This window comes from Jaculus jaculus, chromosome 17 (genome assembly GCF_020740685.1).
Source record: "Jaculus jaculus isolate mJacJac1 chromosome 17, mJacJac1.mat.Y.cur, whole genome shotgun sequence".
Classification (NCBI taxonomy): Eukaryota; Metazoa; Chordata; class Mammalia; order Rodentia; family Dipodidae; genus Jaculus; species Jaculus jaculus.
In genome coordinates, this window is record NC_059118.1 from 27,368,567 (window position 1) to 27,382,021 (window position 13,455).

General features: G+C 39.8%; 2 protein-coding genes across 2 annotated transcripts in view; both read right to left on the minus strand.

The window, feature by feature from the left end:
• Stag1 (stromal antigen 1) overlaps positions 1–13,455 on the minus strand; it is a 476,250-nt gene that overhangs the window by 232,736 nt on the left and 230,059 nt on the right. The window lies entirely within an intron of this gene.
• On the minus strand, positions 5,697–7,236 carry LOC123455583 (telomeric repeat-binding factor 1-like). The gene has a single exon (XM_045136929.1). The coding sequence runs from the start codon at positions 7,217–7,219 to the stop codon at positions 6,101–6,103; it is 1,119 nt and encodes a 372-aa protein (XP_044992864.1). The 5' UTR covers positions 7,220–7,236; the 3' UTR covers positions 5,697–6,100.

A 13,455-nucleotide genomic window follows, 5' to 3' on the forward strand; every position in this document is an offset into this window, starting at 1 on the left:
TCTTCAGGCCTCTGACCACCTGCTTAGATAAGAAAATGAGGAATCTCCACTTCCAGGACAATGGAGATTACTTCATCTGCCTGGAGCGCCCCTAGCTCCTGCCCCCAACGTTAAATCAACCAATCATGTATCTATCCCCTACTTTTTTGTTTGAATTCCTATATAAACCCCTTCCCCCAAAAGAAAGGGGCTCTCTCCCTCATTACTGCTGTGCCAGACTGTGGGGATGGAGCCCAGGCCTAGGCTTGCAAGAAACCTGTTGGTTTTACATTGTCTTGGCTTCTGTGGTGGTTCTCTGGGTGACTCCTGGGTGTCCTGGGGACTTGGCTCCTGGTCAGGGGTCTTGGCACAACACTTACTCTTTTACTTAAATAAGTCATCCAGACTAAAAATCAACAAAGAAACTTCACAACTAAACGATATCATGGACCAACTGGAACTAACAGACATGTCCAGAATATTCTACCAGCAGACAGGTAACACACATTTTTCTCAGTAGTCATGGAACCTTTTCCAAAATGAATCATGTAACAGGCCACAAAACAAATACAAAAAAAAGTGAGGTAATCCCTTGTACACTGTCAGATCATAGGGGAATGAGAGTAGAAATTAACAAAGAGAGAATACAAAAACTATACAAATTGGTGGAGAACAATTTATGAAATTGAGCAAACACACTTTTAATAGTGTATTAAAAAAGTCAAGGAGGGGCTGGAGAGATGGCTTAGCGGTTAAGCGCTTGCCTGTGAAGCCTAAGGACCCTGGTTCGAGGCTTGGTTCCCCAGGTCCCACGTTAGCCAGATGCACAAGGGGGCACACGCGTTTGGAGTTCGTTTGCAGTGGCTAGAAGCCCTGGCTCGCCCATTCTCTCTCTCTCCCTCTATCTGTCTTTCTCTCTGTCTGTCTCTCTCAAATAAATAAATAAAAAATGAACAAAAAATATTAAAAAAAAAAAAGTCAAGGAGGAGCCGGGTGTGGTGGCGCATGCCTTTAATGCCAGCACTCAGGAGGCAGAGGTAGGAGGATTGCCATGAGTTCAAGGCCACCCTGAGATGACAGAGTTAATTCCAGGTCAGCTTGGACCAGAGTGAGACCCTACTTCAGAAATAAAAATAAAATAAAATAAAATTAAAAAATCAAGGAGGAAATTAAAAAATTCCTAGAAACAAGTAAAAATGATAATATAACTATCATGTTCTAGAAATATAGCCAAGTCAGTCCCAAGAGAAAATTTATAGCTAGTATAATCCATACCAAAAAATTAAGAGAGGGTTGGAGAAATGGTTTACTGGTTAAGATGCTTGCCTGCAAAGCTAAAGGACCCAGATTCAATTCCCCAGGGCCCACATAAACCAGATGCACAAGGTGCCGCATGTATCTGGAGTTCATTTGCAGTGGCTGGATGCCCTGGCATGCCCATTCATTCTCTCTCTCTCCCCCCACTCTGCCTCTTTCTCAAATAATAAAAACAAAATATTTTTAAAAATATAACTTATATTTTTAACATAACTTAATAGTGCATCTCAAGACACTAGAAAAACAACTAGTAAACCCTAATATCGGTAGATCACAAGAAATAATAAAAATTAGGGAGGAAATGAAATAGGCACTAAGAGAACAATACTCAAAATTAATCAATGAGATAGTACTTCAAGAAAACCCATCAATAGCAAAATGAAGGATATAAAATCCTAAAATTGGGCTGGGGAAAAGTCTAAGTGGTTAAGAGCTCTTGCTGCTTAAGCATAAAGGCATCTTGGAAGAGACCACCAAGGTCACCTCCCCAGATCCCATGTAAAAAGCTAAGTGTGGTTATGCATATTTGTAACTTCAGTCTCTGTGGGGCAGTGCTCATTCATGCTAGCAGCTCCTGGTGGAGGGAGAGACCCTATCTCAAAGAAGTATGTAGGTAAGTGTAAGAGAAGTACACCCCATGTTCTCCTACATGCACGCATGCACGCACACCTAAGGGGTGCATGCGTCAAAAATAATGTAAACAATGTAAACTGTTGTGCAAGCCTCTCCTTAGAGAAGAGAGTTCAGCTAGGGAATAGTGCTGACAAAGACCACCTAGGAAGTTGTTTGTTCAAGATTATAATATGGCTCTCAGTTACCTCAGGCATTGAGAGGCTGTTGTACATGGTCCAAGAAAACATGGCTACAACTCAAGATGAAAGGTGATCATGGTATTGACCACATGGGTGCAGGTTTTATATGCATGCAAAACACCAAAATTGTGGCATAGGGGCCCTTGCACCCATATTTTAAAATGAAAATTATAAAACATGAATTTATAAATCTGCAGGAAAACAGAGGGATCTGGAAAGAATCACACAAAGTGAAGTGTCACAAACTCAGAAACATAAAAACTACATGCTCTATCTGATATACATGGCTTCCTTCCAAGGTGGCAACCCTATTCTTTGTGTGTCATGCATCTCTGAAACCAGGAGAAAAACACAAGAAGGGGGAGGCATTGAGATGACGCTTAATGTATGCATGTATGTGAATGTGCATGAGAGCCCTGAATCCATGAGTATGCAGGTAAAGGGGAGGCACTGTGATGTCTTCCAGTGTGGGGGGGTGTGTGTGTTTAAGTGTCAGTGTCTGAGCCTGTGAATGATTTTTGCCCAGGGTCTCTGCTCCCTGAGCAGAGCCTGAAAAAGACCTGAAATCCTGGCGGACCTAGGAGTGAGCCTATGAATGGCACAGAGGGTGAGTCCTATGCTCGAGTCTCTTGGGAAGGGGACTGGGAGACTGGCTTTGGCACAGTTTGTGTCAATGCTACTGTGTTCCTGGGCCCTTGGCCCTTGCTATTTCCCCAGTGCTGGAAGTTGATCTAAAAAGTTGGGTGGTGGGGTGGGTCCCAAGTATTACAGGTTTCCTTGCAGACCCAAGGGGAACTTCATAAACAAATTGTGAGAGATTGTGCTGTTGCTGTTTCAGTACCTGTAGCCCAAGATGAGGAGAAAGAAAATTCAACTTCTGGCTGCTTAACTTTTCTTTGAGAGTAGATAATGGGAAGATAAATTCTTTTCCTTTTGCTTACTAATTGCCTGTTGGGAGAGGATTAAAGCTGTTCCCCAGGTGGCCTGATAACTCCAAGGTCAAATCTGGCTATCTATGAACTTGTAAATTTTATGTTCCAAAAGAATTTTTCCATGAAGGTTAGTGGATCATAAATCCTTTAGCTTCTTTGAAGTCTTATTATGATAAGGCTGTAAGGAGGATTCTAAGACACTGTTCCTCCACAGAGACTGGCTGACTTAGCTATTGTGAACTGTCATAAATTTGCCCAATGGTTAGAGGTGCTTACTTACAACATTACTTTATGTCTGTTGGATTGTCTCTAGTATATGTAAAATTCAAGTTGGTTTAGCTCAACAATAACCAGGTTCTGCTTTATTCTTAAGCTGTATATAATCAAAGTATCAGTCAAGGTTTTAGTTAAATAGTCGTTTCATTACTGGTCTCTTTTTAAGCTCATTGCTTATAGACATAGTGATGCTTAAGACATGTTCCCTGCTCTAGGACACAGCCTCATATCCAAGTGATCTTCATATATGGAAAAAAAAAATTAAACTCTGCTTCCCAGCTTCCAGTTGTACTAAAGTTATTTTCAAACACAGATGCCAAGTTTTTATACTGACTTGTCTTTTCCTGTTATACAAGTTCCAGATTAAATCAATTGATTTAAAGTTGTTGGTAAACATTGTTTCCAGGGCTACTAACATGTTCTGCCTGTACTTATAACTAACAAATACTTAAAAGATAAAATATGTATGTTTCCTATGTTCCAGATATGGTTTATTGTCACCTGACAACTAAAATATTAAATCAGAAAGATTTAAACTTTTGCATTATTCTCTAACCAGATATGCCTTATTAAACAGATATGTTCCACACTTTTTAAAAGCAGATCTGTTTTGTTAATCAGGTGTGTAAAGTGATTAATAACGACATGTATTAGCCAAAATCAATTGGAAACATCAGAGTTAAGAGGATAACCAATATTTTGGTTCCTACTTGAAGGCCAGAAGGCCACAGGAGATGATGGGACACTTCCAACTTCTAGTCTAGTAAGTTACCTGTTTTCTTTGTCAGAGAGGACTGGAAACCTAGAAATCAGGAAATGGACTCCAAGTCACTGTACCTGCAGAGAGCCACTACAGATGCTTCTAAGGAAAGCCACATGGTCAGCATGGCCTTGACTCATCCTAGCAGATGACACAATAGTGAGAGTCCCATAGCTCTTCTTCACAGGTCCCTGAGATTCTCTCCTACAGAGCCATAACTGACCTCTACAATGCAATGTATTGTTAATTATGGCTGTCTGTATGGTCTTAATTACCCAGAAAGATAATGTAACCACCAAATGTTACAATATAAATGAAAATGTTGGCTTACATAGCTCAGCACTTATGGTAACTTACATTTTCTTTTGCCTATGTCTGTTTCTAGTTAATTAGCCACTGTTTGCCTTCAAAAAGAATTTTTTTTTTTTTGAAGGGGAAAAGGAAGGAAATAAAATGTCTAAGGATAACACCCAGGAAAGGTGCAATGAGTAAGAATATAAATTCGTTTTTTAAAAAACTTTATTTTATTTATTTATTTTTTTTGGGGGGGGGGAATGGGCACACCAGGTCCTTCAACAACTGAAAATGAACTCCAGATGCATACAGCCCCTTGTACATCTGGCTTATGTGGGTCCTGGAGAGTCAAACTAGGATCCTTCAGCTCTGCAGGCAAACACCTCAACTGCTAAGCTATCTCTCCAGCCTCAAGAATACAAATTCTTTAAATGGAGAAAATGCAAGAAAGAAAAATCCAGGTGTAACCTATTCTCTATGCTGATTGCTCAGGATGGGATGTTTGACCAGGCTGCAATCAGCCTAACTGGAGGTGTAAACCAGACAATCCAAAGATTGTCATTACTGATTTACCTAGTGGTTATCAATTTGTATTGGTCCAGTCTCTCCTCATTATGCTTTATTACAATGGAAACGCTTACTTTGCCATCATATGTAGCTTGTTTTGGTTTTATAGGATTCATAGCTATCAAACAGTCTTAAATCTCAGATGAGGCATAAAGCTTTAGAACTATCTTTTTTTTTAAATATATATATATTTTTTATAGGAAAAAATGCATGAAACTTTAATGGAAAACAAGATATTATAAAATATGATTTTAGGTAAATATATAAATATTTTCACTTGTTTGCTACATAAAGACCATAAAACTCAAAATGCTAGATAATTGTTAGCCTTTGTGACTACATTTTCTAATGAGTAAACTGTTGGTGAACTCAAAACTGCCTAGGAAGCTATGTCTTACCTTGCTTGTTATTATTTGTAAACATATGGTTAATACATATTTAAGCATCTAAACAATACTGTTTATGTTCAACATTGCCATATTAAATTAAAGAATCACAACACTGTATCAATTTTAAAGAAGTTTTATCTGAAACCATCCTTAAGCTTTAAAACTCAAAAGTAAAATTTCCTAAGAGAAACACTAAGCTATTTTTGTTAGCTTTGTGTACAAATTTTGTCCTATAGGTAGTATTATTTTTTTCCTTGGCATGAAACTGCTGAAATAAAAATCAAAATAAGGTTAAAAATCAAGGTAAAACTCATAGGTTGTGCTATTCATATTGCTATTAACATATGTTTCAGTAAGTAACACTAGGCCAAAAGTCAAATAATTATTTCATATTGAAGGACAACCTCAATATTCACTTTTACATGGCATCTTATAAGGTTAAGGTTAGCCTACAGACAGAGTAAGTAAATAAAAATCCATGCTTCCCCTCTTAGAAATACTTATTTTCTCTTATCTGGTTTTACTTTTGTACTAAAAGAGGATATGGAATTATATTGAAAGTAAAGTTCAAGGTATTCATATTGCATAAACATTCTTGAGTACAATGATGGCTTGTAACTTTACCACCATAGCACAAATTGTCATTAAATTTTCACAGAAAAATAATGCTTTAAATAATAATTTTAAGATACATCAATCTCCACCAAATTTTAAAGAACATGTAGTGGTCAATAGTATTTTACAGTCTTTTTAATAAAGCTCTGGCAATCACATTCAGTGTTCATTGTCTGAGCAAATCAGTTTTAGTTTCTTCATAGTTCTCCATCTGTCTTTTAACATGACACTTGTCCGGTTGTTGAACTTATAACGTGATAGTATTTTAGCCCAGCTTCCTTCTCCATACTTCCTCACACCAGATATCAAATTCTTGTCCTCTTCCCAAAGCCATGCCTGTTTTTTCCTAAGTTTCTGTTTTCCAGCAGTTACTGGGCTATTTGAAATATATCTCTTATTTTGATTGGCTATTCCTCCTCTCTTCTGTTTTTCATTTTGAAGCGTTCCCCCTCTTTTCTCTGTCTCATTAAACTCTTGTTGCCTGCTTCCATGCTTCAACTTAAGTAAGAGATTCTTGTGAGACCTTTTTTCTTTATCCAAATTAACTTCAGTTTCTGGGTCATTATTTCCACTATTGGGCTTAACTTTAGCATGTATTGTTCTTGTTTTTCCATTTTCCACTACTTTTGTTGCTGCCTTCATTAGAAAAGTTGATGATTTTTCATCTAGAATATAATTCACATAAGTCTTAATTTTCTCCATCATGCAATCATAGCTGAAGTGTTGAAAAAAGGGGTGGAATGTATCTTTCTGAGAGATTATTGTCAGCAACTTCCGTTCTAAAGTCATGTGAGAATTTGGGTCACCAAATATTCTTTCAAATACTTCTTCTGCTTCCTTAAAACTGCCACTTTCCATGCAAACAGCTATAGCCTGAATTTTAACTAAATTCTGTATTTCTTTATGAAGTTTGTCATTTTCCTTTTCAATTGAGGCCCAAATTGTCAGGGCTGATTCCAAGGGGGTAATACGCTCATCAGTTTCAAACTGTGCATCAAGGGATTTTCCTGCTGCAATTCTTGTCAAGAACTGACATATGTATATAGTTCTCATCTGAGAAGCTGTAAGACTGGATAGTCCATGAATAATAGCCTCGGCGCTGTCGCGGGTCCGCTCGAAGTCCTCAGAGCGGCCGTCGCGGAAGGCCCGGCAGAGAGAGAGGCAGAGGAAGTCCAGCATCCAGCCCGCGGCCACGGCCTCGGCTTCCGCCACCAGGTCCATGTCCTCCTCCTCGTCGTCTTCTCCTGCAGGGTCCCCCGGCTGCATGTGGTTTCTCATCGTGTCCTCCCTGACTTTCTCCAGTGAATCCGCATCCTTCCCGTCCGCACAACCCCGCGGACCACCCTTAAATATATTTTTTTAAATTTTTATTTATTTATTTATTTGAGAGCGACAGACACAGAGAGAAAGACAGATAGAGGGGGAGAGAGAAAATGGGCGCGCCAGGGCTTCCAGCCTCTGCAAACGAACTCCAGACGCATGCGCCCCCTTGTGCATCTGGCTAACGTGGGACCTGGGGAACCGAGCCTCAAACCGGGGTCCTTAGGCTTCACAGGCAAGCGCTTAACCGCTAAGCCATCTCTCCAGCTCTAGAACTATCTTAAAGTCAGTAAAATGTTATGGGGATTTTAAAGCTAATCTAAATACAGTTTACATTATGAGAAAGTCATGAGTTGATGGAAAAAATTGTAATGGTTTAAATGTGTGGGCTCATAAAGTCAGACCTAAATCTTGTCTCCAATGGACAGAGCCCCAACAAGGAACAAATCTGGAGCCCAAACTTAAGATTTAAGATACTAGTGATGCTAGTTGTTTGATGGTATTCCCTTGGAATTTGTAACACACTGAGACCCACTTACTCCTAAACTGGACACGCCCCACCAGCTTAGAGATAAAATCTAAATAAAAAGATTAGAAGGAGCCATTTCAGCCAGTTTGGACTAAGCCCCTATACTTAATACATCACTCTAACTGCTATTAAAGTTACAGGTGCCACTTTGTGGATTCATCACACCTGGGTAAAAAGGTCCACGCAGCTGAAGGGAACACATCTTTGGCGGGGGGGGGGGGGGGGGGGGGGGGGCACAGCAATGTCCTTTGAAACACCCTGCAATGGCACCAGGAGTGCTCTAAAGATCTGCAACCCTTCTCTGACCACACTTGGAAGCTGGTCAGTCTATGCACAGCTGAAGCTTGAGGACCCACAGGCCCACACCAATCACACAACTGGGAGCCCACCGCCCATGCACACCAGAAGCTTGAGGAAGTTTACGGGGGACATCTCTGGATTGTCATCACGATGCTACTCCATCCCATTAGGTCTGGCACTGGTACTGCTACTGGTATTTTCAGTGGGGATGGGGAAATGGCTCCACGGGGTTAAAAACTGTGGAAAAGCATAGCTACAGCCCTACTGTACACAGTGACAGAAAACAAGACTGGAGGAGCTATCTATTTCTGTAACAGTCTGTGACATACCAAGCCATATAGTACTGGGAAGCACCCATGAATAGGAACTAAAAATGAAAAAATAGGAGTCTCTACACACCTTTTAATATCCCTTGTCTGCTAAATTCATGGATACTACACCAAATAGCCAAGTCAATAATAGACCTTCAAAAGCAGTTAATTCCCTGGCTGAGAGGCCTGAATCTGTTTACAGATGATAAAGGAGGACTATGCTTATTTAAGTAAGGAATGCTGCTTTATACAAACAAACCTGGAGTTACTATGAATAGACTCCAGAGATTTAAAGAAAATGTGGCAAAAGGAGAGAAAATCAATAAACTCCTGTACTGGGACAGCTACTGGTCATGGGCTAACTGGTCTATGCCCATGGATCAGAACACTAACAAAGATCTTCTTAGGATTATTATCTGGGCCTTGCATCTTGGACCTCCTTAGTACACTTATCACCATTAGATGCTCTCAGCCTAAGGGCTTATTATAGTCCAATAAAACAAAAAGACTAAGATTTATAAAGGTTGAAGTCTTTTATATAAAATTAACAAGACTTCAAAAGGGGGGAGACTATTGAAGGAATACCATATATTTAATGTTCCTAGCTTATATTAGTTTAGGTGCAATATAATCAATCTGTAAGATATGTAAATGTACCTAGGACTTCCAGTGAGGGGATATTACACTTCCCTCCTCTAAAACTGCAGCAGGGAGATTCTTGATGGTAGCTAACAAGAATTCTGCAACTCTGAGCCTGACCCCTTGGGACAATATATAACTACCTTATCTCAATAGACACCTGCCTGTACTTAATCCTATTTGACAGAAACATGCACTCATGGATGTAAATCTCTCCCCTCTATAAGCGTGGGAGAATTCAGACAAAAGATTGCAAAAGGTAAATAAGTACAGCACAATCTGAGTTCAGGGCCTCTGTTTGTTTTTGGCACTAGCCAGCAAAGGTCTATGCATGAGTAAAGTCTCTCACCCTCTCTCTGAAGTGGATTTCGCCTGATTATTCTCATTGACTCATTAATTCCTATAGCAAATACTCTCCTTTTTAATTTATGTTCAGATGCTCTTCTGTTCATTTCTGATCTGGGACTCACCACATGAACTTCATCACATTAGGAATCAAGTAAGAGAGAGACTCGACTCTTGGGCAGGTCTGTTAAGAGTGTTTCTAGGAAGGATTAACTGAGGAAGTCAGTCCTTCCTCCAGAGTCATCAGCCCTTCTGGTGGTGGACTATGTATAAAGATGCTATGAGAGAACAAATGTGTGGTACACAGCTTCAGGTTGTTTTGATGAACTTCCAAACCAGGTACAGTTATAGAGGAAGGCATATTTATTAGAGCTTACAGATCCAGGGGACATTCCACAATGACAGAAGAAGCTGGCCTGCTTACACAGGTCCAACGAGAGAGAGAATATGAATGAATCACAAGGAAAAAAAACCAAAACAAATAAACAAACAAAAAAAAAAAAAAACCAGCCATACCACAAATAAACACATTTCAGGAACTCCAGGCACTTTGCCTATCTTTAGAGTGGCATTCAAATCTACTACCATACCTTAGGGCTGGGCCCTAAGATCACAGTGACACCTCCTGCAGGTGGCTGCAGATCCAAGCTAAAAATTAATAAGATACTAACTATATTGGGGGCCATCTATTCAAACTACCACCAAATGTTTTTATTTTTATTTATTTATTTATTTATTTACCTGGCTGTCCTTGCTACTTGCTGGTATGTGCATATTCTTTGTTTCAGCTATACTTCATGGACACTGGTACACAGTTTCATCAGCCTTTCAGGATGAACTGAAGCCCAATGGCTCTCATGGAATCTTCCAAGCTTTAGTGCCAAATTGGAACTGCTGAGCACCCATTTTCATGGGATGAGTAACTATCAGGTATCCAAGTCTCCCTCCAGCTGCAGACAGCATTTGTTGAACTGCTCATGCCAAGTTTCTACTCTGTAAAGTAATCCAATAAACCCCCTTTATAATATATATTCCATCTTACTGGTTCTATTCCTCTAGAGAACCCTGACTAATATAGACAGCTAATTCTTTAAATGATGACAACACCACTGCTGAGCGAAGACAGTGCTCTGTTCAGTGCTGAGCACAGGAGGATCAAAAAATCTTTATGGGAGAATGTAGAGATCAAGCTAATTGGAAAAGGTATTATCACTGCACAGGCTAAGCCTGGAGATAAGGAAAACTACAAACCTTAGGTGGAGCTTCTTGAAGAAAGGAAACTCAAAGCTTCTCCAAAGATTTCCTGATAAACACAAACAACTCATGATATGATCTGATGAGAACTCCTGAGCTTTCTTATGCTCTGACTCTCCACTGCTTTGGCTAACTGAATGTAAATAAAAGCTGCTAGTACAGTGGTTGGGGGGGGGGGATGCTTAAACACATCTCCCTGACCCTCCATTAAATCATATTTTGCCTATCGTGTGTTCATTTCACTTTTATCCAGATAGTTCTGGACAGTGTGTACACATGGCATCTGAAGACGGACTATAAATTCAGGAGGTGCTAAAACCCAAGGGAACTTGATAAAAATGAAAAAGGGGAGCTCCACAGTGGAAGTGGGAACAACGGGAATTCCATATGTCCTTGGGAATGTGATTCAGTCAGAGGACCAATTTTCTATAGAACATTAAGAATATATTAAAGTTTTTCAACATTAAAAAAAAATTCTCAGGCTGGAGAGATGGCTTAGTGGTTAAGTGCTTGCCTGTGAAGCCTAAGGACCCTGGTTCAAGGCTCGATTCCCCAGGATCCATGTTAGCCAGATGCACAGGGGGTGCACGTGTCTGTAGTTTGTTTGCAGTGGCTGGAGGCCCTGGCATGCCCATTCTCTGTCTGCCGCTCTCAAATACATGAATAAAAATAAACAAAAAAATAAAAAAAATTCTCGGGCTGCAGAGAGTTGGCTTAGAGGTTAAGGCACTTGCCTGCGAAGCATAAAGACCCAGGTTTGATTCACCAGGTCCCACATAAGCCAGATGCACATGGTGGCACATGCATCTGAAGTTTGAATGCAATGGCTGAAGGAGCTGGTGCTCCCATTCTTTCTCTCTAATAAATAGATAAATGAATAAAAAAATAAATCTTAAAAAAACCTCAGTAGCTCAAATTTAAGAGGAATAATGCTTGAAGCTCACAAACAGTAGGTGACAGTAAGTAGCCCTTCATTTCCTGACAATGGCAGTGGGGCTGGCATTGTGGATTCAGGTAGAGACAGAGAATGAAATGGGCCATGAGAAGGGAGACTTCCAAGTATCACCTCTCTCTGTCAGTTCTGCTTTTCCACCCAGGGCCTTTGGGAGTAGGGAGGAGGACAACCTTCTCTTCTTCCCTTTAAACAGTTACTATTAGCCAGGACCACCAACTGTGCCTGGGCCCAAGGAGGTGACCAAGCACTCTTACACTGTACCAGAGTGAATAGCAATTTCCTATTTCTTTCAAACATGCCTTGGATCATTTTGTTTACCTCTTTCTACAGTGCATACATGGCTCTTCTGGTGGGATACAGGCTAATTCCCACTGTCCTCACTGTCCTACCCTAAAGAGAGCATCTTGGAAGCAGGGAAATCTAGTCTAAAAGCAGAAATTCTTTTTTTTTTTCTTATTTTGATTTTTTGAGGTAGGGTCTCACTCTAGCTCAGACTGACCTGGATTCACCATGTAGTCTCAGGGTGGCCTCGAACTCACCGTGATCCTTCTGCCTCTGCCTCCCAAATTCTCAGATTAAAGGTGTGTACCACCATGCCCAGCTAAAGCAGAACATTCTTTTTTTTTTTTTTTAATTTTTATTTATTTATTTGAGAGCGACAGACACAGAGAGAACGACAGAGGGAGAGAGAGAGAATGGGCGCGCCAGGGCTTCCAGCCACTGCAAACGAACTCCAGACGTGTGCGCCCCCTTGTGCATCTGGCTAACGTGGGACCTGGGGAACCGAGCCTCGAACCGGGGTCCTTAGGCTTCACAGGCAAGCACTTAACTGCTAAGCCATCTCTCCAGCCCAGCAGAACATTCTTAACTCACTGGCTTTCTCTGCTTGTTATGAACCTGATTAAGACTTTAAATCTGGATTCTTACTAGGAACTTGAGTGAGTTTCTCTAGTTTTTAAGGGCAGAAAGAATATATAGAGTAAATAAAAGAATATAAAGCTTTGACATAAATTGTTTAAAAACATATTTCCATCTGTAAGGACTTCACCTTCTCTGCTGGTTAGCTCTTAAAAACCTATGGATAATTATTTGCTGTATATCTGTATAAGTAGATCTTTTAGGTTATTGAATCCTACATATCAAAAGATATAAAGCTATCTTTCAAAAGATAAAATTTTCCTAAGATGTACCTAAGATTTATGTATTTGTCATGTGTTTCCATGTTTTTTGTGGTTTTGTATGTTGTCTTGTGCAAAAAAAGTAGAGTATAACAATGTAAAATCCAAAATATATAAAACTAGTGGCCATTTCAGTTTTTTTTATTATTCTTAATTTTGCTTTTAAAATATTTTTGATAAAATACCAAAAAATTTTGGTAAAATACCAATTTAAAGTTTGAATGTATGTCAATGTATTTTTTAAAAGTTTTTTTTGTTTATTTTTATTTACTTATTTGACAGTGACAGACAGAGGAAGAGAGAGAGAGAGAGAGAGAGAGAGAGAGAGAGAGAGAGAGAGAGAGAGAGAGAGAGAGAGGGAGAGAGAATGGATGCGCCAGGGCTTCCAGCCACTGCAAATGAACTCCAGACACGTGTGCCCCCTTGTGCATCTGGCTAACATGGGTCTTGGAGAATCGAGCCTTGAACGGGGGTCCTTAGGCTTAACAGGCAAGCCCTTAACCGCTAAGCCATCTCTCCAGGCCAATGTCAATGTATGTTGGTGATACAGTAAAAAGCCTCATAAATTTATATTCATAAACTTAACTCTTTAAAACCTGAGGGTCATTTAATTAGATTGATCACAATGTGTTTCTTTTTTCAGGATGAAGTACAAGTACCAAATGAAAAATTTTATTTTATGT

What these genes read in the sequence shown, in the direction of transcription:
- LOC123455583 (XM_045136929.1), bottom strand. Translation starts at nt 7,219, where the DNA reads ATGAGAAACCACATGCAGCCGGGGGACCCTGCAGGAGAAGACGACGAG.